Source organism: Meleagris gallopavo, chromosome 13 (assembly GCF_000146605.3).
Source record: "Meleagris gallopavo isolate NT-WF06-2002-E0010 breed Aviagen turkey brand Nicholas breeding stock chromosome 13, Turkey_5.1, whole genome shotgun sequence".
In the NCBI taxonomy this organism is placed as follows: Eukaryota; Metazoa; Chordata; class Aves; order Galliformes; family Phasianidae; genus Meleagris; species Meleagris gallopavo.
In genome coordinates, this window is record NC_015023.2 from 12,079,352 (window position 1) to 12,105,312 (window position 25,961).

Here is a 25,961-nt window from a genome sequence, read left to right on the forward strand (position 1 = left end):
CCTTTTTTTTTTTTCGTAGTCAGAACAGTAGGAAAGAGCATTCCACTTGGCATTAAGTTTATCGCTTTCCCATTTACTATATCTGGAAACAGATGAATTCTCTGCTTCCCACGTGTTTAACACAGAAAACTGTCATCTTGGAGAACATGACAGTCAGTTTTTCTAGTTGCAGTCCCTTACCTGGAACAGCAGAGTATTAAAAGTACTCCCAGGGAGATAAAGATGTCATATTTTATTCATTTGAGCTAACTTTTCCCACTGACTTTGTGACTGTCTTCAGGAACTACCTGATTTAGAAGACATAGATGTAAAGGAATTTCCTCCAGAAGAGGAAATATTTATTCAAAAGGTAAGATCCTTAATTGTACCACTGATGAAGTTTGCCTCGCTAATGTTTTGCAAAAGGAAGGTAATCTAAGTTCTGAAGTGCTGTTTTGGGAGATACAATCAGTCGTGTATTTATAACTAAAATGGATGCTTAGGCAGATCTTATTTATCCTCTTGTAAATTTTCTTTTAATTGTTTTTTTTTTTAAGTTTTTGCATTGTAAAAATTGGAGAATGAAAAATTAAAATCAAGAAATGTGACAGTTAAATAAGATTAGTTTCTTATAAGGTAGTTTTTAAATGAAGCTTATTCATAAAGTATACTTCAGTAGTACTAATAAGCTGCAAAGGACTGAATAGGTTGTCCAGATAGCCTATTGCTGAATAAAAGCAAACCTTTCAACTTAAAATACAGAGATCAAAACTCTTTTGCTTCACTTTAAACTAGAGAGTGCCAGCCCACTTGGTCCATGCTCTCATTAGCATGCTCAGACTAATCTATTAGGCAAGACTATAGACAGAAACAGAAGAGGAAAAAGAAAAATAAAACAACAAAGATTAAAAGCACAGCTTTGATTCTTGTGGCTCATGTCTGCCGTGCTGGAAGTAGGCTGATACAGTATGCAGTTCTGCAATAGCTTGGAGGGACTTGTAAAATTTCGTGTAAGGCATAGGTTTCATTTGCTGTTCTGGTTACATGCTGTACCAGTGTTGCAAAATGTCTTGGCCAACAAAGCCTCCACTTAAATAGAAGATAAGAGAAAGAATAGAGCAGGGAACAACGAAGATTAATAAAGCATGTGTTGGCAACTCTCATACTCCCTGGGGCGTTTGGTTCTTCAATGCAGTTAGTTAAAAATGTCAGATCCCTTTGTTTGGGCAATGTCTGGTAAGTCCTAGCAAAGTTCAGTATGTTGTGTAAGTCAGTCATGCGAGCATTGCTCACAGTCTTGGTCTTGATCTTGGTCTTGCTGCTTTACTGCCCAAACCCTCCACTTCAGAATATATTCGGTAGCAGAAATCCAGCCTTGAATTCCCATAGCCTCTTAATTAAGGTCATTTCCTGAGCACTGGAAGTGTCAAAGTTAAATTCTTGTTGTGATTAGGGTAAAATAATAGATCTGAGCCCATGAGTCCTCTTGCCCTTGTCAGTGACTTGCTCTTGAAGTATGTACTTTCGGGTTTTTGTTTTTATTCAGTCTGATATAAAAAGAAGCATGGTGTAAATCAAAGGACCACGCTACTCTGATCTGGTCTACTCAATTAGGATCCTCTGTTTGTTTTTTTTTTTTTAATATAATGCTCATATTCACTTTGGTACAATGAATTGGAAAATAAAAGAGTTCTAGAGGCTGAATTGCTATTGCTATTGCTGAATTGCTGCAATATTATCTTTTCTTTTATAAATGATGAGTAGTTTATGGTCAGCTCATGGCTAATATCTGACATACTTAACCCAAGATCAGTTTGCAAAAAAGCAGAACTATGGCTATGAAGCAGATCTTCTGTACATTCTGACAGAAAAACACATCAAGACTAGCAATAAATGTATGGATCCAAGAGATATTTACCGATTTTTGTTGTTACATCTAACATAATAATATTTTCAATTATATTTTCTACCTTTGCAGCAAGAATATCAGCCAAAGATTGAAATAATTTCTGAAACGACAAATGATGGTGATTCTGCATTAGAGGAAAGCAATAAAAACACATTTGAGGACTCAGTAGGAGAAGCTGCAACATCTATTTTTTCAAATGTGCGTAAGATCCATAAAGAGCAAGAAAAGGAGTGCTTTAGACCCCTTGTTAAAGAATTCCTTACAGAGTCTTCTTATTCAGAAAAAGACAAACCAGCTAAGCCTAGTAAAGTCTTGGTACAGGAGCTTATCACCCAACCTACTGATAACCTACTGTTGTCATCAGTCTGCAGTCAGCCAGATGACCCCAGCCAATGGGAAGGGGACAGGAAGATCACCATCGCTTGCTCTGGTAAGATTGCAGCAATGCAATTAATCACAGAGAAAAATGGGTGGCACATATACGCTAACATTAAGGATGCAATTAGCTCTTGTGAAAAAAAAATCCAAAAAACCAACAACTTTAAATCCACAATGTTACTTATCAATCACCTCTTCTTTTTATTTACATAGGAATCCTAATCAATTAAAAATTAAAACGTTCTCTTTTTTTACATGAGCAATTGCTGAGTTTAATCTAAGTGGTTTTTAAAAACTGGGCTCTACACTTCTATTTCCAGAATTAGAAATCACCAGTGAGTTTCACCTGCCTTTAACTTGCCTTTTAACAGGGAACAGTAGTGATGGAGGAGTACAGTTGTTGACTGAAGGTGAAGAGTGTTCTCATGAACCCCATGACAACATAGGCAGTGAGAGGGGATTAGATTGATGGCTTCCAATACAACTGATCATATCTGGAGCATCATGCCTGGCTGACTGCGTACAGTTGTTCTCAAGATGCAAAGTTCAGCAATGGAACTGCTTGCTAAAACAGACTTTACACTTATTATGAAAACCCATTGCCTTAAACATGAGCATTTCAGTCATTCAGAACTGATGTTGCTCCAACACATAAACTTCAGGGCTGGTAAGGAGTGCCTCATGTTCCCCCTTCCAAAGGTGCTCGTCTCTTTGGGGCAGCTTTCCAGCTGCACTACCAGTAAAAGTGAGGCTGGCACTTGTGTTTTAAGGTTAAATTCCACTCTGTCATGTCTTTTCCTTTCCATTGCATCCTTTTGGAAATGTTTCTTCTGTAATTTATGGTTTGTTACTTAGTTTCAATCCATATTGTAACACATTTCTGTCATTTGAACTAAATAAATATTCTACTTGTAACCTATCATCTCATCAATACATGTCACATTACTGGGTAGATTTAATGACAAACCAAGACTTTAAGCGTCAGATATTCAGACATTGTAATAGTTCACACAAAAACAAATGCAGAAATAATGTCTGGGCATGGAAAATATTATTTTACCTTTTAAGGCAATCTGTGGTGGAACATCTACTGACAACTGCCATTTTAATGCTTTTTTTTCTCTTGACAAAAAATGAAACAAAAATAGCCAGCCAGTCAGTGGTAGATAAATTGGGTATTAAAAGCAGACTAAAGGAATTCTCTGTTCAGTAGCTTTTCTTTTATTCTACAGTGCTAGTTTTGTGCCAAAGTGCAGTGGAAGAGCAGCAACTCCTGAAGGGTTCTATTTCCTCACAACCCCCTCCTTTTATTTTTTACTTTCCTTCTGAAGTAGAGAACAAAATTCAAGGAAGTGAGAATCACTGGAGGGTGGTGCGGTCCTCTGTACACCACAATAACAACAGTAATAATAAAAATAATAAATAATAATTTGAAGAAATGGCCAACTCTGGGTCAATTCTGCTGCTGTGGCATTCTTACTCACATTCTCCTAGCATGAAGGTGGTTACTGAACACTGCTAAGTGGTAGGATAATGGAGGTGGCTTCACCTTCACAAGCTGACATTGTGATCGAATCAACAACTGCAATGTGAGGAATTGAGATGACTTTGTTAAGCCAAGTTTAGCTGAATGTCTTTTTTCATATTTCTCTAAATCTGTGGTAATTTGTAGTCAATAGAATGGAACAGACCTTGTAGGCATGCACGCTTCAAGGAAAAGTTACTATGCTTTTGTTGAAAAGCTGTATTTGCAATTAGCAACTAGGGCTTAGGTGCCATCTGGTGGTGAGAGGACCGCTGCTAACCACAGAGCACAACCATGGCCGAAGCCTGAAGGAAGATCATGGCACAGTTACGTTAACTTCAGCCATTTTCCAGTTGTCACCAGTAAAGGCATGCTGTGAAAATCCTTGGTGTTCAGGAAGAGCGAGGGGTGAGCAAGTGCCTGCGGAGAGCAGGCCTGCCGCATAGCAGCCTTCAGGAGTCTTCTCTTTACAAAGCTGAACATTCGTTTTAACACAGATGATCACAGTCCATCAGTGGGTCAGCCAGTGCGTCATCTCACAAGCAAATGTTAAAATTCAGAAAGTTGTCGTCACTTTTCCAGTGCCCTCAGATGGGAAGGGGGAGATGAGTAAAGGAGTAAGGGGGAGATTGTGAGTAAATGCCAGCATAAGACTAAATGAGAAAAAAGAAACATTTAATTATCGTCTTCTGTAAAACTTTACAAATGTACAGCATAGTGCAAAAAAAACACCAAGCACACGCAGTCTCAGCACATCATCTTCAAGTAAACTTAACAATGTAAAAAGCCAAGGAACGCCAGCCTGCTTCTTCAGGAGTGGCTCTCAACCCTTTCCTGGAGGTTACCCTCTCTCTATCAAGATCCAAGCTCATGTTGACAATAGAGCAAAAAGCCTAAAGAAAATCCCAGGAACCACTCAGGAGCGGCTGCTCACAGTGCATGCAGTCTGTGTACCGCAGAGAAGTGCTGCAGTGTGAGGTGGGGCCAGGCCCCTCACAGCTCGGGTGCTCCTCCTTGCAAGTAGTTCTCCTGAGGTGGTTCGTGTTTCAACCACAAACGGACACTCCAGTAAGGCATCCAAGCACGTGTCCAACTTCAGGCATGTGACAGACTTCATAGAAATAAATAAAAGCTGCTCAGAAGTTTGAAGTTATGCATGTGCTCAGATACCTTACTGAACCTGTATACATTCAGTGCTAACATGAAGGAATTGAGCATCTGGAGGTTCAAAGAAAGACATAAAACCTGAACGAGGATAACATATTCTGTCAGGTGAGAAGAGACAGCACACAGCTTCCCATGAGAAAGGAAGCAACCAGACTGCAACTCAGCAGATCTCCATTGCTGGAAGTGACAAAGTACAGTGCCAAATAGGCAAGATCTAGATGAACTCTAAGCACAAATCTGCCAAAAAAGAAACATTGTCCATGCTATTCTTAAGAACACCATCTAAATACCAGGCCAGTGGGGGCTGCCAGGTTTTTCCCTTAGTCCTGAACAGACAAACAGTGGAACTAATTCAAAAGTTCTCACAACATCACTCTGCCAAGAAAGTGCCTCCAGGGTGATGATCACCCCTCATAGCAGCCAGCTGGCAAAAATGAGTGTCTCTGAATTGTTCCCATCTGCTCACACACTGATAAATGGATGGAGCAAAGGGCTGTGACAGGAAAGCCCATTTAAAATACGCACATCTTATTTAGGACATTTTGAGCCTACATTCATCTGATCAACTGTATTTTTAGGTGGATGCTGCTTGGCCATTCTAGACGGTCAGGAATGCGATTTAGTACCAAGAATCATCACGGTAGTGAAAGTTGGCAGAGCAGTTCTTCAAATAGAGTTGGCATGGCTTACACCTCCCTGTCTAAGCCCTTGGAAGGCCTGAGTTAGGTGAATTTCCTGTGTCTGTCCCACTGCTTGTGGGTAGCTTTCTTAAGGAAAAACAACTCAATTAGAGGATATTGTGATAAATAATACGTTCTCATTAGAACTACAGAATAAAAACAAAGCTCTGCTTTGTTGAGAAACTCAGTTGTCAGAAACCACATGAAAGAGGAAGATTAAATGGGCCTGTAGGAGCTGGTTTCAGATGCACAAAAGGCAGAAGAAAAAGTCTTTGGGACATGGTGGAGTAACTCTTCTGCCTCTGTTGGACACTGAGAAAGTACCTGAAGCTGAGAGTCCTTCTAAAAAGGGGCTCAAATCAATTAAACCAGTTCATCAGATTTCATACACTAACAAACCTACAGGCACATCTCCAGGGGAAATAGAGAAGGTTAAGGCCAAGGAGAAATACCACCGGACTGGACATGAAATATTTCTCCAGCACAAAAACCAGGAATAAACTAGTCCTCTTTGAAGATAAAAAACTGTGTGTGCAGAAGACTCCATCCCTTATTATAAGAATTAAAGCATGGGGTGCCTTGCCTCTACGTTACAGAAGATAAACTGGGGGAAAAATAACCAACAACCCTTTCAACTCAGGATGGGATGTTGTGGGATTTATGATGCCTGCAGCTCCCCTGGGAGCCAAAGACACCTCCTTGGAGGGATCACTCAGGAAACTATCTTCAGCACACCCTGAGGGAGCTCCATGTTCCTGCTTACTCTGGGAAGACAGGGGAGAGGCACAAATACATCCCATCAAAACCAGAAAATAGATAATAAAAGAATATTTTTAGAGCACTGGTCTGGCACTTAAAACTAATCTTCTACTGAAAAAATGGCATTCAGAAGGGTCATGCATCTCTTTGCTGACCTGCGCTGCCCTATTATCATCCCACAGTTTGTTGCCGCAGACACCAGTTGGGATTGCTTTGTTCTATGAGGTCCCTGATGAACTTTCAAGCTACTTTTCACTTCCATTTTCTTAAAAGTTTGACACTTGTAAAAGAAAAACAGCTCCCACCACATTCCCGCTCCACGTAGGAAGAAGCACCAGAAGCAGCATTTTGTTCTACAACTATGATCCTGGGCAAACACTGAGAGCCAGGGACAGGGTGTGCAGTGCAACAGCTATTGACCATTCCAATCTACTTAAAAAGAAAGGGCACAACAACTCTCTTGTAGGCTTCTGAGTCGCTTTTGTTTCTTTACATTCAAACCTGTGGATGCTTGGGTGGGTGGGAGGGAGATGATGCCTTGGAAGCGACATCACTGGTTGTTATCAGTCGAAGAGCTCAGGTTTAAGGGGATATCCCCTTGGACACGCACAGAGGACAGATAGGAAGCCATGTTTTCAGATGGAATATACAGCGATGAACTTTCATGTAAGCTGATGATGTCGTTTCCAAAGACTGACTGCCGGTCAGTGAGAAATTGCTGGGAGCTTTCAAGAAGGACATCTTTTCCTAGAAATGCAAACAGACAACAGAAAACTCAGTCCCTGGAAGGCACATTACAGCATTTATGAAAGTAGCATTAAAAAGGGGCAAATTCCTGCTGCACTAGGAGTGGAAGGACCTTAATCAAGGCAAAAAGTGCTCGGAAATGCTTGAGTCTAGGGGTTCAGTCAAAAGCCCATTAAAATCTGTGGAATTCTTTCCAGGTGGGTCCTGCCTGAATACTGAGATGCCTTACAGGAGACATTGAGAAGTGAGTAAGAGACGCTTCTCTTTCACTCTAGAACTGTCTGCTTTCCTTGCTTTTGCAATAGGAGACCTCCACCAATTGCCCTGTTATTCCAGCATCACACCCCGTGTGGACAAGAAAGGCTTTGCAGACAGGAGATGCTCCCCTTGTGTTGTTCAGCCCCAGCCTGCTGAATAATTCTCTCCAGTGTTTCTGGGCATTAATACCTTTGTTGTTCATGTAGGATGCTAAGCTTAAGGTGGAGGCTGGAAGTCCATGAACTACACATCAAAACCCTGCAGATGTTGGGATCAGGTGGCAATGGCACCTGAACAAAGCTAACAGAACTTTCTTTCAGATCTAACCCAGACAAATACACATGAATATCATAACATATCACTATTCCATGGCCAAGAAAACATTTCTGGATTCATACCAAAAGTCAATGACACACTTTTTCAGAATCACTAAGGGGGGATGGGATGTTCAGCTGAATATTTCCCTTGAAGAGTGGTAAAAAAAAAAAGTCTGGTGGAAAAGAGAGATGCTGCTGGCAGCTATGGGATCATCCCTGGAGCAGAAGCCAGAGGAAACACAGGGCCCATGCAGCTCTTTTCACCCCGACAGTTCACTTAGATTGCCACATTGCTCCTAGGTGGTAAGGAACTGGCAGAGAAAACAGAATTAATGCAGGTTTGATGTAGACCCAAGCAGGAACAGAGGTCATTTGGTTACATTTAATCTCATTTTATTTCCCATATTTTTGTCTCTTCTCAGTAATAACTTAGTAGTTGTTGCTGATGGCAATCATGAAAGTGAAACGAACCTCTGGGTGGCAAATGATTAGTGCTGGGCTCTGCATCCAGCTGCTGATGTGAGAACACCTTAATTACAACCCCATCCCCAAGTCTGCAAGAGTTGCCAGTGCTCCTACCTGGGCAGGCACTGCTGAACGATGGGTTGAACACTTTTGAGTTCAGCTCAGTTGCATTCTTCTCCAGATCCACTGTGAGCCGCTGCATCTTGATGCAAAAATACAAAACTACGATGTACAGTTATACAAAGACAGGGCAGCTTGTTAGAATCAGGCCACTTCTGAGAGTCAGTGTTTTGCTGATTCTGTGTACCATCCACCAGCAATGTGTGCTGTGCTCCCCATGTTGCTTCTAAACTCAACTGCTGATAGAGATGCAATCCCCCACTCGCACTGAAGCTCACATCATACGAGGAGGCCAGGCTGGAGCTGCTGTGGCTGCACCAAGCAAACCCACCATCCTCTACAGCCAGCAACAAATACAGAAAGTGTTTTTCTTTCCATTTGTTCGTGGTTATCTTTACGTAAAACCAGCTTTCAGCTGTTCAGTACTATGCTTCTAGGTGCAACGTGCTGCAGACGTAACTCACAGTTTTGGTATGCTCATAGTTTTCTGCAGGACTCACAAGGCTGAGGGTGAGCTGCATCGTTAGGTGCTGCAAAATTCAGTGGACATGAGGAGTGAAGCACTGAGTACTGCGGCTTCTTCTCAGCAATCCATTTTAAGAGGCCTCCCCTTGCTGTAGGACTTGGAAATACTACCTGTCTGTGCAGAGGCCCTCAGGAAATGGGATTACCTAGTAAATTCCCAATTAATAAACCCAAACCTACAAAGGCAAGTGATATCATGAAGAAGGTTTAGAGACTTCTGGCACTTCATTAGAACAGATCATACTTTGCATGTCTGTAGACATGGCAGAAACACTCAATCTTTATCCTACCTGACTGGCAGGCAGGGCTCTGAGAAACCACCCCCAGTCATGGAGGGCAGAAAAATAGTTGGGAACCTCACATCTCCTTCACTTTTTATTTAATCACCATATTCACTTTAGGAATGTCTGCATTGACATCAATTCCCAACAAATAACACCAAACTGGATTTCTCCTCATTTCTTCCATGTGTGTGCATTACCACACTCTCTGCTCTGGCTACAGCATAGCATTTCCTTAGCTGGGTCCGAGCTCTGCTTACAGGAAATTCTGCCACACGTTTACATTGGTGTTATCTCAGAAACCCATCTCTTACCGGGGACAGACCGGCTTCCATTTCAGCCAAATTGCACTCACTCATTGGTAAGTTGGGATTGAAGACCTGTTTGGAAAAACATACCACGAGGGCATGGAACTCACGGCAATTTTGCAGAAATTGGGCAACTGGAGAAAGGAGTTGTGATCTAAGGTTCAGTTCTATGATTAATTCTCACTCAGTTGCACCAACAGAGGAAAGTGTGTCAGTAACAGGAAGACACCTCCTAGCAAGACGTAGGAAACAGAAACCAGCAGAGCCAGTGGCAGAGGGCTACTTGAGAACAAGCACCACAGCCCCACCCATCCCACAGCCCCACTAGGTCCCTCCCTACAGCCCAGGGCTGCACTCACATCCAGGAGGCCTGCAGACTCCAGGCCATACTGCTGGCTCCTCAGCAGCAGCTGCAGCCCCTCCAGGCTCCAGTCCGGGCCCTCCAGTGGGTCTGAAATATCTGTTCTGAGGAAAGATGAGGGAAAACATTGCCATAGATAAGGCTTGCATGGATACAAAGCAGAGCTAAGTGGCCTTCATATCTTTTAATGGAGTTCAATACAGCCAGCAATCAATCATGAGTAGTGTTCCCCAGGGTTTGGTGCTGGGGCTGGCCCCGTTCAATATCTTTACTGATGATCTGGACAAAGGGATGGAGTGCACCCTTGGTAAGTTTGCAGATGACATCTAGTTGGGAGGAAGGAATTGGTTGAGCCAATTGGATGAGGTTCAACAGGACCAAGTGGTGGGTTCTGCATTTTGGTCACAACATCCCCATGCACTGCTATAGGGCTGGGGCAGAGCAGCTGGAAAACTACACAGAGGGAAAGGATCTGGGGGGTGTGAACTGGCAGCCAGCTGAACTGAGCCATGGAACATGGCTAGTGAGCATGGTGGGGGTAGGCTGGGGTTGGACTTTGGAATCTCAGAGGTCCAAGAGCCCACTGTCACCCTCAATTCATATAATTTCAGCTGCATTAATCCCAGAAATATGCCCAAACAGAGCATGAAGGGGACAGGCATGACAGCCAACAAGTGAGAGAACTCTCCTGGGTGCAGGACAGAGCTCACCAGCTGCACGGGGTGATTAAAGGCAGCCTCACTTTCCTCCAGTAATGGGAAGATCTGTGGAACACACAGGGGTTGCAGCTCTCCTCACCTGTCCAGCAGTGCTCTCCTGCCTCTCCTCTCAGGAGGCTGTGAGGTTCCTGGGGGGGCCACTCCACAGCTCCCTTTGCCCTCCAGGACAGACTGCACCATGGCAACTGGAAGCACAGGGGGCTCAGGGCAGGCCCGGCAGCCAGACAGTGGGATGTCGGGTTCAGCAGAGGCCTTCACCCCGGGGCTTGCTGGCTCCTCCTTGATCAGCATGAGGCACTTCTCCCTATGGCAGAGACAACACTTAGCTCCACACACACTGCTCCACGTCACTGGGAAGGGCAGCAGGAGCTGCTAATATCTGGGAAGTGCTATGCAGTGAAGGGTGGTGATGGAGTCACCATCCCTGGAGGTGTTCAAGAAATGTTGAGATGTTGTACTGAGGGACATGGTTTAGTGAGAAATATTGTTGGGAAGTGGACAGATGGACTGGATGATCTTGAAGGTTTTTTCCAGCCTTGGTGATTCTATGATTCTGTGATTCTATAATCAGAAACACGCTCAGCTGAAATGTCTTCAGTCACTACATCAGTTGTGGTTATAATGAATTTACCCCAGTAAATTGTCTTGCAAATACAGAAAGCACACTTTCACACGTTCATCACTTTTCAGATGAGTACTGGACTCGATACAGGTAAGCAGGCACTAGCAAGAGAGGGACTACAGATAAGGAGAAGTCTCCACCCTGGAAATAGCAATGCGATCAGTGAGACCTCACCTTCTGGAGCCAGCATCGGACCAGTGAGCTACCCAGAAATCTCAGTGACACAGGCCAGGACCTTGTGGCCCGTCAGGATTTGGAACAGAAGCTATTGGGGTCTGACAGCCCCAGTCAGACGGTTTCTTGTTTGGAAGCAGATGTTTGTCTTTTTGCAGTGGGAGCACTCCATGCTATTCCTACCAGACATATGACACTGGAGGCTCAAACATTATAACTTCCCACATCAAAACTTACTCTGTGCCACTGACAGAAAACTATCCAGCTCCCCGTGAAGCTGCGCAGCTGCAGCCAATGGCACACGGACCAACAGGCACAGGGCATGTGAAGCCACACCAAACTGTATTATTTTACATCCCTGACAGACCAGCTCCACCGCAAGACAGTGCATGAACACGTCCCACACATGGGATGGTATGTGACACTACACAGCCTTCCCTAGCATTTGTTTTTAGATCATCTTTTCTTCTTGTGTTAGAAGCTCACGTTGCTGCTGCAGCGTCACACTCCTGAGGAGCCGCACAGACACAGCGCGGTCAGAGGCCACCAGATGGCACTCAGAAATTAGCTGAGATCCTTCTGCTTCAGAAAGGCCTTTCAGCACACAGTTTTTTATCTGGAGCTAGTTAAATGCTTCTAGCTACTTTAATGGGGATGTTCTCAATTATCAGGTGGATTTACAGGCACTTCCTAGGGTCAGTTTCTTGCCTATAAGCCTGAGAAACTGTTTCCACGACTCACCAATCTGCACAGTTTCCACTGACATCGTTGTGTAGCTGTTCTGATACCACCCCAAATACACTGCACGTCTGCGGCAGGAAGAGATAAGCACTAAAATGCCCCTGCATTCAATTCTTAAGTCGCTGGGACCTCTTCACAGAAAAGATGTCAAACATCGGAAGTCATGATGCAACCCTTCTGTTCTCATTAGCAGAAAGATGTACAGTTTGATTCAGTTTCTTCCTTGTCAAAGCTAAGAGGAAACTTTTTCAACAAGCCCCAGTATGCCCCATTCTCTTTGGTTTTACACACAAATACGTTTACCTGTCATTATCAGGAGGGGACTGCGTATTTATTACGCTGGATGGTGATGCTTCAGTAACGTCGGATATGATGGGTCCTGCAGCCATCGCAGGGCTATGCAAACAGGAGGCGGGTTCTGTCGATGGCTAAGGGGAAAGCAAAAGGAAAACAGATTTCTCTGAGGCAGTAAAGAGCAGAAGTCAGTCAGCTGGTTCTCCATGGGCCCAAGAAGGGGAAAGGCAGCTTGCTGGTTTCATCCAGCTCCATCTTCCAGAACTCCTGCCCAAGCAAGGAGCTAATGAATGCCACTCTGCTTTGTAAACCTCTTCTTCACTGCCACATTTTTGCCAAGCTCCTTACTCTAGCAACCATACTATTGCTTCAGACATTCCTCCCTGCATGGCCAAAGAAACCCCCAAAGTACACCCACCGACTGTATGAAATAGGCATCATGGAGGACGTCTGCAGACAAATGCCGGCTGAACTTGGACACCTGTGGAGCTGATAACCCATTGTCAAGCATCAGAGGCCTGGAAGAGAAACAAGAGGTTTGTTATCCCAGTATGTACCAACCGGCCGGTCCCTGGCTGCTCACACAAGCAACAGCTTTCAGCCAAGGGTTGGTTTCCCGGCTGCCCTTTATTTCCTCAACTGTAATGTATGCCTCAGTTCAGTGTTACAGAGCAGGAAGGGGAGCAGTGGTCTCAGAGGATATCACCATTAAAAAGGGCCTTTAGCAGCCATGCAGAGAAAAGAAGATCTGGGTCTTACAGATCTTACTTGAAAGAGGAGAGTGAAATATACAGAGCACAACTTGTTTCTCACAAAAGGAAGAAACAATAGCAATACCTGTCCCTACAGTCAGAGCTGGCTGCAGAGGATGCAAACCTGAAGCTTAGGATACACCCCCGCAGAGTCCCCGGACCCCTCTTTGCACAAATAATTTTGAAATGATTTACAAGCTTAATAGATTTCTGTAACTTGCAGTGAGGAAAGCCTTATGCCTCAGCAACATTATACATTTTTCTATTCTGGACTTCTGTTCTGCAGCCTTTTGCACAGGTATTCACAGTGCTACCAGCAAGTACATTGCACTGAGGTGCCTTGGAGACACACCTTAGTGTTTCCAAGGAAGCAGAAGCACAGCGCTGTGCAAACTGCAGCCGGCTTATATCAGTGGTATCCCTCTTTGTAAAGAGGCCAACACATTTGCTGTGCCAATCATTCTGTGCTCTTCTGCCCCTTTCAGCACAGTCTCACTAATGATTTGCTTTTTTTTTGCAGCAGTGGTTTATGACAACTGCCCAGCCCTGCTTCCATTAACAAGTGGGAAAATGGTTGCCCATACGACCAGCACGGGGGCCCTGCCCTTTCTTCTCCCACCCATTTTTCCCAAACAGAGGTCATAAGCTGACACAGTGCTTCTCTACAGGTCACTGAACGAGGCATGTCAGCAGGTCTGACTCAGCAGTTCAGCCCATTCATTCCCCATCACCATGGTGCCTGGTCCGGTGACCGCCCGCCTGCGCGAGCTGAGCTTGTGCTTTTAGCAAGGGGGCAGCATTATGTGCACGCCCCACACCAGGGTACTTACAGCTTCCTCTTTATCCCAGTGCCGCCAGGGCTTGATTGGAGCTGGCCAAACAGAAACTGAATCAGCTGTCAGGAGAGATCACAGTCCAGTGTTAATCAGCAGTGATTCAGCACTCCTCACTCCCAACTCACACATCCCTCCCTCCTGACACCACTCCAAAGCTGGGAGCAGCCATGAAATACGGGAATCAAATTGCAGGAGGAAGCCTGAAACAGGACTCTGGGACGTTAGTCCACTATGCACGAAGGCAACAGGTTGCACGTGCTCAGAGCTCTCATGCCAATGCATGCAGAACTCTGGGAGCCTGATCCATGCATGTGGAAGTACACAAGCAAACAATGGATCAGGCTGCCTAGGTTTGGGGGGAGTCATCATCCCCAGAGGTGGTCAAGAACCATGGAGATGTGGCACTGAAGGACATGGGCAGTGGACAATACTGGTACTAGGTGGATGGTTGGATTAGATGATCTGAGAGGTCTTTTCCAACCTTAATGATTGTGTGATTCCTAGGCCTGGAGTGAGACTTGGCTTCTTCAAAGCCCTCCATGAAATCTAATAAGGTCTTTGCGAGGGAAAAAAGAAACCTCCCAGAGGACATCCTGGACCCTGGAAGGAGGTCTCTGCCCTTTTGGTTGAGAGTTTCAGCTCTGTGAAGTTCAGTGCTGATAGAACTGACAACAAGTACGATGCAGGATGGCTTTGGAGAGGAATCAGTTAGCAACATTTTCCCAGGTCAGCTCAAGCTAAAGCTCTGCTTTGACCTCCTAACAAAGAGAGCATTATTATGATATACCACAGCTGCCTCTTACTCACTGCTAAATGTAACAAAACAAAGTTGCATAAATGCCTCTACAGCAAGCAGAGTGGCTGGTCTGGCCTCAGAGCTGGAGGAAGGATGGTCAGCCTCGACATTTCCATTTAATCTTATGACTGATGCCACGTGAGGGTTAGAATGTGGCTCTGGGGGCACTGAGAAATGTGACATGCACAGTCACGTCAGCACCATATTGGAACCACTGGAGAGGCCCCTTCCGAGCAGATCACACTAGAGTTTAAGGGAGATAGCTCCTTTAAATTGTCAAAATGTTGAAGGTGACCACTGAGGAAAGGGCTAGCCAGTTCTGCTGCTGCAGCTTCAGTGCTAGCAGGAAAGGCTTGAGAAGCCTGACGGCATCAAGACTACCAGAACAAGGATGGTATTGTACAGAGCAGTCAGTGCCAAAACCACCAGAACAAAGAGAGTCACACGGGGCAGTCAGTGAGGGCTGTGTTCTCCTGCTCAAGACTTGAATGAAAGAGTGACTTCTAACATCACAGCATGGCCTGGCAGTGAAATGAAAATCTTTGAGCAAAAGTTGCTCCATGCATTGTTAATGACCATTGCCCACGGGACACGTAGGAACATCATGCAATTAGAAAGATAGGAAAACACACATACTGTGGTATCAGTGTGGAGAAGATGATGGTACAAGAAAAATCAGAGGAGGACACACACTGTGCAGTCCACATGAGTTTTGGTTTGTATGATCACTACCTTGTTGATCACCTTCTGTTGCTGTGAGTGGTTCTGTCGCAGAGAAACAACCTCCCTCCAAAGGACTTCATTCTGCCTGAAAGTAAAACAGAAATGTCCTGTGAGCACAGAAACATCCCAACAGTCCATGGTGCTGCCACGATGCACAGCACTCAGCTCAGCAAAGTCTCACTTTGGGTCACTGCAGATTTTGGTATTTGCAGGTGTCCCAGCCACAGACATGATTCTTTTCCTTGTTTTTCCTCAATTTCAGAACTACAGACCAAAATTTGGTCCTCCAAATTTTGCAAGGGAAGCAAGTAAAGAGAAGCCACCATATGCATGGGAGGATAGTAGGAGGGCACGTTTGTTTGGGTTCCTTTGTGAAATTTTTGGGCCAAACTCTGAATCCCTGCCAGTTCTGTGCTGCAAATGGCTTCACCAGCAAATTTATCTCAAGTGTATGAATGCAAGAAAAACCATCAGACCAGCAAAACCTATCATATAGGTACAATTTATAAATACTTTCATTATACATCCTTTGGGTGGTAATAGTCTTCCTAATGTGGACTGATGCTATAGCTGGGAAGATAAGGTGTGTGGTTTGAAATAGCAAAGTAGCTACCCCTATATAGTAGCTTGTACAGCAGGAATCCCTAATGGAATTCCTTAAAAATTAAGAAACAAGCCTAGAGGAAAACTTCTTTTATTTCTACTGTACCTGGATTTCATAGCGTGATTTCACACACATGCTAAGTGTGGGAAGCATTATAAATTGAGTAAGGATTAAAGGATGAGTTATCGCATTCAGGTGGCTGGGAGGTCAGGTGACCACATGGAAGAAGTGCAGCATATACCTTTCTTGCTCTTACGCAACAGAGAGAGGGGCCCAGAGATGTAAATGCTACAGCTGCTTTTGTGTCCTTACATTCTTTTGGCTGGTCATATGTATTGGATGTGGAGGATAACAGTGATAGATTTCTGACTTTAAATATTGGATGTGGTACCACTGCATTTCTGCCAAAGACCCTCCTAGGTTTGACATTGTGTCACATATCTCTCTCTGCCTTCACTTCTATCTGGAGGAAACACAGTTGTGTCAGTCTCCAATACTCTTCCTTCCTGTGTGGCTTCCTCTGTGCTTATCTCATCTGTAAAGGGAAAATATGGATGAAGAGATAATGTCTACCTGTCATAGAAGACAGAGAGACTAAGGATTAGTTTGCATGCTGTAGCTCACTGGGAGCTCTGCACAGAAATCCACAAGTTATCATCTCAGCAGATCCAGTCCCTCTGACCAAAACAGAGGTCAGCTGTTCAGATGCAGCAGGTCTTCATGCAGCACTCTGACGGTAACATTCCTGCACCAGCATTTGCTCTGTTCATACGTATTGCTAAGAAGATACATAGATAACACAAACTCATTTTTTCAAAGTTAGGATATTTAAGCAAAGAGAAGATTTTTTGCTCAGTATGTGCTCCATTGGAGGCAGCTGTGCTAGGCTCCTCCTTTCAAGCATTCCCCAAGACCATTTCTCAAGAAGCAAATGCCTCCAAAGGAGCAGCCCAAGTAGTGTTCAACTCACTGCTTCATATCCTGCATTTGGCACTCCATGTTCTCCTGCTGACTTCTCAGGATCTGTACCTCATATAGCAACCTGCTGAGGTCCTCCTGGCGCATCTTGGTCTCCTCACTTTTTACTACTGACACCTAAGGAAGAAAAAGGCAGAAGTGGACTTCACCAGCACTAGAAGGGCTGTGGACAGATAGAGCAATGGCTGTGGCTCAGGGGCAGGACTCCCAAAGCCAGACTGGTATGCTGGCATACATGGGGAAGCAACGTGTTCACAAGAGTCTGGGTATTACTGCAAGGGCCAATGAGATAAAATGCAGCAAAAGAGCAGGAAAAGTGCTTCCATACAGAGGGTGGTTGGCAGTAGGATATTGTCCACCAGGGATGTACTTCAAATCAACTTGGAAAAAAAGGTACTTTGAGGAAGAGGAATGCGCTGAACTAGGTCATTTGATTAATTGCTTCAATTTTATGTAACTGTAACTGTTTTGAACTGATACATTACACTTGGATTTCAAGGCTGTTTTTGTTGTAGTTACTTTCTGAAGTTAATAGGCTAATTAGCCCTTCTTGGAGGCTAAGAACAAGCTAAAAGACAGTAAACAGGTGGCAGGAGTAGGTTATTACTTCTAAAGCAATAGGAGGGGAGTGCTGGGGGATCCAGGAAGAGATGTGTCATATTGATCTAGAAAAAGAGACGATGATTCAAAATGACAGAACGGACTGAAGCAAGCCTGGCTGCACAGCACAAAGATCTGTGGCACTGGGCAACGGAGCAAAACAAACCAACAGCTGGTGACAGCCAAGCCCTGTGCTCACAAGACCCTTGTCACAGTACAACCCAGGCTAGAAACCACATTGCAAGGTGATGTTTGAGTTACGCCAAGCAGTCCACAGCATGCCAGTCTGTGTTCCAAAAAAACAAATCTGCCTTTGGAGAACTGTCAAGAGAGGAAAGCAGCTGTGGCAGAATCCACGCAATGAACACGTCTCAGTCACAGAGCCTCCAGCCCAGTGCCCCTCACCTTCCTCTTGATGTGCTCCAGGAGGTGCTCATGGCCCTGCAGGAAGCAGAGGTGCTGGAACTCAGTGTCATCCCGCTCCGGCTTGACCAGTCCCCCCTGCTCAATGTTCACCACCTTTCTGAAGCCATCTGCGTGGAAAGGGTGTGGGTGAAGAGTCAGTGGGCCCATGCTCTCCTCCTGGCCTCCACCAGAAGTGAGGGAAATCTACGTTGGATACCTCTTTGAAGTTCTACAATGGTTTCTACATCACACTACCCTTCCTCAAGATTGGCATCGTATTCACAACAGTATGCTTAAATTGCAAAGGGAAAACTTTACTGAGGAACTTATGAAGTAGTGACTGAAAGAAAGTAACACTTCAGAAAACTATCATAGAAGACGCGTATGTCATACAAGCATGGTCTAGGTGTTGCTAACAGCTACGTGCAAACCTCCGCTGAATGGTGAAGTGTGTCCAGTTAGCATAGTTTGCTGGGTAAAATGCTGTCTGACCTTAGCTGTGCAATATGGCTGTGAAAAGACAAGCTGAGGGCACACCACACTCAAAGGAAGGTGTTTCTGAGGGAGCTTTCACAGTACTGAGCTGCCAGAAAAACCCCCCCATGGCAATTAAACCAATCAAGGAAAGCAGAGAACCTGGTAGCTGAAATTTCTTAGCCACAGCTTATCTAACAGAAATGTCATGCTAGAATCTACGGAAGAATCTATAGATCTTCTATACAAGAATTTCACTTCCCTGGTGTCTAAGAGGAATGTCCTCTTAGGTGAAATCAATAATGTCACAGTAATGTGTATACGTGGGCTCCCAATGTTTCTATCTACAATTCCCTTCCATGCTTCCCATCCCAGCCTTGCTTTCTCTTGCTCTCCCCATATCCCATGAGACCCATGCGCATTGAACTTACACATATTCAGCTGCCGGACGAAACTGGCCATGTTGTTGTGTTTGAAATACTTGGGCAGCACCTCTTTGGCAAAACGTCCTTGGTCAAACACATGGAAGCTGGTGCCATTCTGCAAAGGCAATAAGGACAGAGGCAGTCAGAAGACTGCAGGAGGAGGACAGGAGGAGGTGGTTCCTTCAGGTCCTCTCTGTCACCTTGAAGCTGCAAAGAGTGACAACAACTTTCAGTGAATGATGTTCCCCTTTCAGTTCTGGCACAGATGCATTTTTGATCCTTTTTGACGGCTTTTTCAGAGCCTCAGGTGTGAGAAAAAATCTACAGGCTTTTACATCCCAAGTGCTCATAGCTCAGGATTGCTGCCCTTTCTTGTGTGGACCTCACAGAAAGACTGGTGTCTGGAGAAGGTATTGGAAAGTGGAAATTACCATTACAGTCAATGAAGGTGCTGACACAGGTCTGTCTGTGAACCGTCTGCTCCAGAGCACAGTGGCCCTGGAGGGAGCACTGCCTGGAGACATGGCACAAGAACACAGCAAAGTGTGAAGTCCTTGGGGATACTGCTCTGACGAAGAAGCTCTACATGCCTTCTCTGGGTTATTTTTGAAAGCACACAGTCACAAGGGCAGCCACAAGCATGGCTGAATGTGGCATCAGGTTTTAGCAGTTATGCTTTAACAGTTCAGGCTGACAACATGCATTTTAACTGGCTAAAAGCACTGTTTCTGAGGATGCATCACCAGGATTTGAGACTGCAAAACAAAGCAAACCAGGCTGGGATCAATGACAGACAGACACACCGCAGCCTTCCCTGCTGGCCTCCTACCTGGCGGACACACCGTGCTGCAGCTGCCCTGAAGCGTTCTGCAAACACAAATCCACATCACTTTCTTAGGGCACAGAAGGTGCCTGGCAATGTATTTTCACCTGGGTCTCACCATGCACCCACTACCCACTACATTCCCCATTGGCACATGCTGCCAATTCCTGCTGTGTTCAGGCTCTTCTGCCTGCTCTAGCAATTAACCCTGCATGTTCACAACACACAACCTTGCTTCTTGCCTCAACAGTGCCCTCTGACCATCACCAGGGTCCTTCCTATTGATCATTGCCGCGCAGAGCAGAACCAAAACTGGCCAAGTGCTTAGGAGATTCACTAACAATCTGCCCATCAGTCTTGGCAGATGGTTGTCCCAACTGGTTTTGACAGACCCACAGGGCAGAGACTCTCCGCCATGTGACAGTTTATTCAATCACTCCTTATGGGTCCTATTTATCAACAGCTCTGACTACGTCCAGAAATCTTAGCAAAGCCCACAGCCTCTCAGCTCTAACAGCACTGACAGGGAAAAGGATGCAACATGGGAATTTCAGATAACTGCAGATGATCTTAGAGATCTTTTCCAACCTTAAATTGATTCTGTGATTCTCTGATCTAGAAGCCTTACCCAAGAAGACAGCTGTCTGGCTGCAGGAAAGCAGAGCATGGTGATGGAAGGTCCAAAATAACAGCTGACCTGAAACCGACATCGGGAATACTGCACATGTAACACAGAGGGGACTGCTTATACATGCTAATATTTAGTTCAAAAGACCTTATTTAAAACACAAGTGGTGTGGCCATGTACTGCCAACTTCAGAAAGCCCTGAATAACAACACAGCTTAAATTCCATCTCAGGTTTTGAATGAAAGCTGTACTGGACACAAACACATGGCAGAAATACTGCTTCAGGCTTTTCTCCCCTCCCTTTAAATCTGCTTTTGTAATAGATGCCTTCTTTCAGAGGCCATGTTCATGCACACAACTGATCTGATAGATCCCCGCTGGAGACAAATCACAGCACCATTTGCAGCAAGCCTTACTCAGGTCAAAAGCACAATGCGGTTTGATGAATCGTTTTTATCCACTGATTGCACTTAAGTAAATTAAAGCCCCTGAGATAAATAAGAAGCCAAACCAAAGCAATCTATCACTAGAGGAGTGGTACAGACAAATATACACACATCACCACAGCCATCACATGAATTAGCTGAAAAGGTGAGTGCAGTTCTTCCAAAAGGCTGGGCAATTTAAAGTGCCCATTTGAGATCCATTTGTGTTTCAGCTTGTGGTCCAAGGGCTCCTTATGGCAACCTGCTGCCTGCTACCACGGCACTGGGGAAAGGCTGTCAAGAGATGCTTGTGAAATCAGCCAGTCATCACTGAAATCCTTTAATAGCTTTGCACCTTTTCCAGAAAACTTTGGGGAACTGAAGCAAGGTGAAAAACTTTTCTCTCCTAAAGAGTCTGGATTTTTTAGAGGATTTGGTTTTAAGACACCCCTTAAAGCACTCGAAGTGAAACCCAGCATTGGCTGCACGTACCGTACTCCAGCAGATGAGGTGGTTTGTTTCAGGATCTTCCACCAGCGTCCAGAGCTTGGTTAGGAAGGCTGGCACATTGCTGGAGTAGCCATCCATCACCAGGGAGCCGGGTGAATCCTGCATAGCTTTCCAGTGTCCCAGCTACACCGACCCCATCGCTGTCAGCATGCCAGACTCCCTGCACGCGTGTGTGTCCGACAGAGAATGAACCACTAAATTTTATCCCGGGCCAGTAGAAAGTAGGCTCCTGGGAGTCACATCAGCAGTGCTGCTCTCCCTCGTAAAAACTCAGCACAATGCAATGGCATCACCAGCCCCAGAGAACAATGCACAGAATGAAAATGCACCGCAGCCGATCTCGCAGAGCTGTGAATAAATACGCAGTGTCATGCAGAGGGAACATGTGCTGTGCACCTTGCACTGGGAGGTCAGCAAGGCTGCGGGCTGAATCCTCCCACTGGGAGCCTGCGGGACACCCCAGCGCTGCTGCACTGCCTTTGTCTGAACACTCACGTAGTTGTTATTTTGAAATTCTCTTGCCCCAAAAGCTGGCCAGTGGAGGTGAGCACAGGCTGGCCAAGAGCCCAGAACTGCATGTCTTCAGCAAGGTTTTGAAAAGGCAGAACTGTAAGTTGGCTTGGCTGCAGGTCTCATCTGCCGGGAGAGCTGATCTGGCTCTTGGCTGACAAAGGTGGCTGATGAAAACAGCTACACGTGTAACATACGAGAAAACATGCTTTTATTGTTATCACTCAAAATCCTTTAGATTGCTCTAAATATTTGCTTGCAAAGGGAGCTTTATGCCAGGACCATTTAAAATTCGAAACTACTCTTCAAATCACAGCTCATCAGAATCCTTGGCACAACCAACCAACACGCTCATCCTAATTCAGAGGCACGATACCTTTGCCATTTGCTGCTGACTGAGACAGGAAAAACTGTAAACGCTGTTGATTCTCCTAAGAAACATTAACAATGCAGTGAAAGCAAAGGTCTTTGCCAAAGGCATTCAAATACCTGAAAATGTGCATTTCTGAGAAAGAAAGGACAGAGAAGGATACTTGCAGACTACGTGCCTTTTCTTATGATCTTACCAGTGCTCTTTCTTAAGTGCTTTTTCTCCTGCTTACATTTTCCAACATAACTCAGCTCCTGTTTAGACTGTTACAAAGTGGAGGTTACCTGATACCTGGGTACCAGGAGAGTTCTTCATCACAGAAATGTCAAAAGAGAAATTATCAAGGTTGGAGGGCATTTTCCATCAGATAACCACTGCCTGTTGCTATAGGTGAACCCATGTGGCTAAGGACCCCAACAGACACAGAACACCTGCACTGAAGCTGCCACTTCCTTAAATAGTTGCTGGGTGCCTGACACGGTGTGCTTGACTTTGAGATTTGCTTAAAGCATAACACAAAAATTAAATTTCACTGTGATTTCCTGTAAAACTTCACAAAGGGTGAACTCGGCATTCCCACTATTGCTAAATAGAGAACACAAAGAAGAGAAAAGAGTTGTCCTCCCCATTCCAATAAAGAAAAATTAAAAATAGGTAATTCAATTTCTTTGTATGGCCATTGACCTATCACATTTGAGAATAAATGCTTCATCTGCTGAACAGGTGATCCGGTCACCGAACTGTCACTGGTTTCCAGGGGTGCCGTTCTTTGGTGACCTTGAGAGTATATTGTTTCAGACAGGGGCAATGCGTGAGGAACGCTTCCACCACCTCCTTGCTGACCACACAGTAGCAGTGGATCTCCAGCAGATTATGGCAGTGCCTAGCCAGCTCTACTAGCGAGGAATTCAAGTCCTCCGAGGATGTGGTTTGTAGCGTCAGCTTCTTCAGAGTACTGCTGTAGCTCTGGGTGACAAACCTAATCTGATCTACCATGTAATTGTAGGTGTTCAGTTGCAGCATGCTCACAGGTATGTTCAGCTTTAGGATCTGTGGTATTGTGCAGCCAGGGACCGTATGATCGAATTCGAGGTCTACACAGAGTCGAGGATGTTTTTGCCTGACAGCAGCCCATAGCTCTTCTGAGATGACTGGTATATATTTGTCCAGCCGCTCACAGAAAATGTCTAAATGGGTGAAAGCTGCTCTTTCTGGCTTGAGCAGCTCTAGAAATACATCGCTGGACAGGCTGGCATAGTAGACCCCCAAGGCTGAAAGTTTGGGACACACACTGAGAACTTTCCTAACGGTGTTCGGTGCCACATTGCACACCAGGGTGCGGTTGTTGATGAACAAACTTTGCAAGTTTGGGTTGGTGGTAGCTAGGAGTTCAACAAGCTCCCCATCGAGAGTGAAGGGCATATTTCGAAAATCAACATGCTGAAGATCTATCTGGTTGTTAGTGTTGCACATATTCCGTATGCTCTGCAGGATGTCCTGGCCAGAGTAGAAATAGGGGTTCTCCCCATGGCACGCAATGCACAGCTGCTGCAGCTTGTGGTTCTGCTTTGCCAGCACATCTAAGATGCGCGTCACGTTCCTGCGGTTGACCTCTTTGGATTGGTCAAATCTAATCTTCAGGTGTTTGATTTGGCTGAGGAACTGGCACAGGCTCTGCAGCATGCCCTCCTCATCCTCTGAATCACAGCTGGAAGGGTAAACAAAAGGTCAGTCACTGTGGAAGGTAAACCAAGCAAACACAGAGCAGATTCTCTCCTTTATTGTGTTCTGGCAAATACCAACTGATCACACATACATTTCCTCTCACTAGATGCCTGGCAAGTCACTGTAAGGCCAAACTCTGACCGAGGGGAAGAGAGGAGTTCAGCCTTCAGAAAGACCACCAGTGAGGTAAGTGCCACCATGAGGATGACTATCCAATAACTTTGTCTCCTGGTGTTTCTAAGGAGCAACTTGAAGGGACTTACCTGAGAATGTAATACTTCCCGTAGCATCACCAGCAGTTAATATAAAAGCCCACACTGCATAACACCATTTTCTCTGTTATACAAAGAAATGCTAGTCATAAAATGTAGCAACACACACAAATCACAGCTAACATCAATTAGTTGTCACAGCACACCGCTGTAAATCTTCAACATGCCCTGATACGGAATGCTCTTGTTACACCTGCAGAGATGCTCACACTTCAGAAACCCATTCCTCTTACCTGATCTCCGTGAAATGCCAAACGGAGCTGGAAGAAACAGCCCCAGCCCACTGCTTGCACACCTGGAAGGCTGTGTATCTATCTCGAAGAGAAAGGTAATAGAAAATTTGGATGAGGATTTCCTCTGGGATGCAGCTCCACAGGTCAGGGCCTGGAGCAAGCATGCTGCAGATTCAGCTGGGTTCAAAAATTGGGGAAGCTTCCAAAACTGCAGTGAAGTTTCAAACAATCCTGTTTAGAAAAAAAGAAAAAAAGAAAAAAGAAGATATTTAGCATTTACATACAAAGTCAAACCAGTGCGACTGGGTCACAAAGGGGGTCAGCACTATTTTAAACTTGAAACTTCGCCACATTTTGAAATTCAGCACAAAAATAGAGGAAATCCACGGGCCGAGTGTTTGCACACTATTTCCAATCAAGCTATGAAGCTGGGAAATACTCTTCAAGTATTAAAGATGTCAGATCAAGGCTTTGGGGGAAAAAAAGTGCATTTTCCTGCAGCAAGGGCTTTGCTACTATAAGTAATAAAAATGCAAGAGAATTTTCTAGTGCTGCTGCACTGGTATGCAAAAAGCTGAGATAGATTTCTCAAACAGAGGGGAAAAAAACATCTTTGCAAGCAAAAGCTCTACACAGAAAACAGCCCCACACATCCATTTTTGTACTGACTGCTAAACAAAAGGCCCATAGCAGAATGGGGCAGCTTTATTGCAGTGACTCTTGCCTATAAGAAGACGTGGCGGCCTGATAGAAATGTTTTATTACTCTTAATCCACTCATTATAAGCCCCATTTACACAAGTCTGACTTAGAAGCGGGAAAGCACATTTTGATTGACCTTCTATGTGAGCTATGAACACCTGGGACAAAGGCTGAGATTGATAACATCTGAACATAATGGTATTTTTCATCCACTTTCCTAGATTTTTTTTCTTAAATTATAACCACCGCATAAAATCACCGACACGAGACAGCTTTTCAATCCCTATCGTGAGCAAGAGCAGCATTTTAAACGGCAGAGCTGTGCAGCCTGGAAGCATTCCCATTCCCGGGGACGGCCGCGTCCCACAGCCTCCCCGAATCCCAGAGGAAGCCCCAGGCCACGGAGTCAAAGCAAAACTTCACTCCCACGGCTTTTGCCTGACTGCCGGAGCCCTCCGATGCAAAACAACACAACTTAGAGTGGAGCAGAAGGCCGCGTTTTTTTCAAGAATTCGCCGCTCTGAAGCGTGACTCATTCCTTTCAGTGTGCGATGCGGCAGCACAGCAGCTATCCTATCTGCCATCGTCGCAGTGACAGCAGCGCTTCCCCTTCCCCTCCCCCAACGACGAGCGACAGCGGCCGAAGAACTCAGCTTCCTTCCTGGGAGCCTGCTGGTTGTTGTTGCTGTTTCCTCTGATAGCCCTCTGTGCTTCACCCACCCGCCCCGAGCGGCTCGCACCGGGGGTCGAGGGGGCCGAGGGCAGCGCCCTGCCCCCAGCAGCCCGGGGGCTCCCCGCTCACCCCTTGCGGGCGGCGCCTCCCTGCGTCCGTCTCAGCCGCG

General features: G+C 45.2%; 2 protein-coding genes and 1 long non-coding RNA gene across 6 annotated transcripts; 1 reads left to right on the forward strand and 2 right to left on the reverse strand.

Moving 5' to 3' along the window:
* The first annotated feature begins 16 nt into the window (after positions 1-16).
* Positions 17-3,185, forward strand: LOC104912999. The gene is made up of 3 exons (XR_795068.3): positions 17-349; positions 1,958-2,318; positions 2,638-3,185. It is a non-coding gene; the product is annotated as an uncharacterized LOC104912999 (long non-coding RNA).
* Positions 3,186-3,269: 84 nt separating this feature from the next.
* HSF4 (heat shock transcription factor 4) lies at positions 3,270-21,916 on the reverse strand. Of its 2 annotated transcripts, XM_003209638.4 has the most exons (13): positions 21,291-21,916; positions 18,929-19,037; positions 18,024-18,151; positions 17,011-17,135; positions 15,446-15,521; positions 13,912-13,976; positions 12,748-12,847; positions 12,339-12,463; positions 10,578-10,802; positions 9,778-9,883; positions 9,425-9,490; positions 8,299-8,386; positions 3,270-7,144 (listed from the first exon to the last, which is right to left on the reverse strand). In XM_003209638.4, exons 1-13 carry the CDS (start codon positions 21,411-21,413, stop codon positions 6,948-6,950), a joined length of 1,533 nt encoding a protein of 510 aa, XP_003209686.1. In that variant the 5' UTR covers positions 21,414-21,916; the 3' UTR covers positions 3,270-6,947. The 2 variants fall into 2 exon arrangements, with proteins under 2 accessions (XP_003209686.1, XP_019475352.1); XM_019619807.2 differs by lacking the exon at positions 9,425-9,490.
* A 96-nt stretch (positions 21,917-22,012) lies between these two features.
* FBXL8 (F-box and leucine rich repeat protein 8) lies at positions 22,013-25,961 on the reverse strand. 3 transcript variants are annotated; one of them, XM_010717937.1, is made up of 3 exons: positions 25,922-25,961; positions 24,419-24,649; positions 22,013-23,896 (listed from the first exon to the last, which is right to left on the reverse strand). In XM_010717937.1, the coding sequence occupies exons 2-3, from the start codon at positions 24,580-24,582 to the stop codon at positions 22,921-22,923; spliced, it is 1,140 nt and encodes a 379-aa protein (XP_010716239.1). In that variant the 5' UTR covers positions 24,583-24,649; positions 25,922-25,961; the 3' UTR covers positions 22,013-22,920. The 3 variants fall into 3 exon arrangements, with proteins under 3 accessions (XP_010716239.1, XP_010716237.1, XP_010716235.1); XM_010717935.1 differs by lacking the exon at positions 25,922-25,961 and adding an exon at positions 25,595-25,915; XM_010717933.1 differs by lacking the exon at positions 25,922-25,961 and adding an exon at positions 25,549-25,915.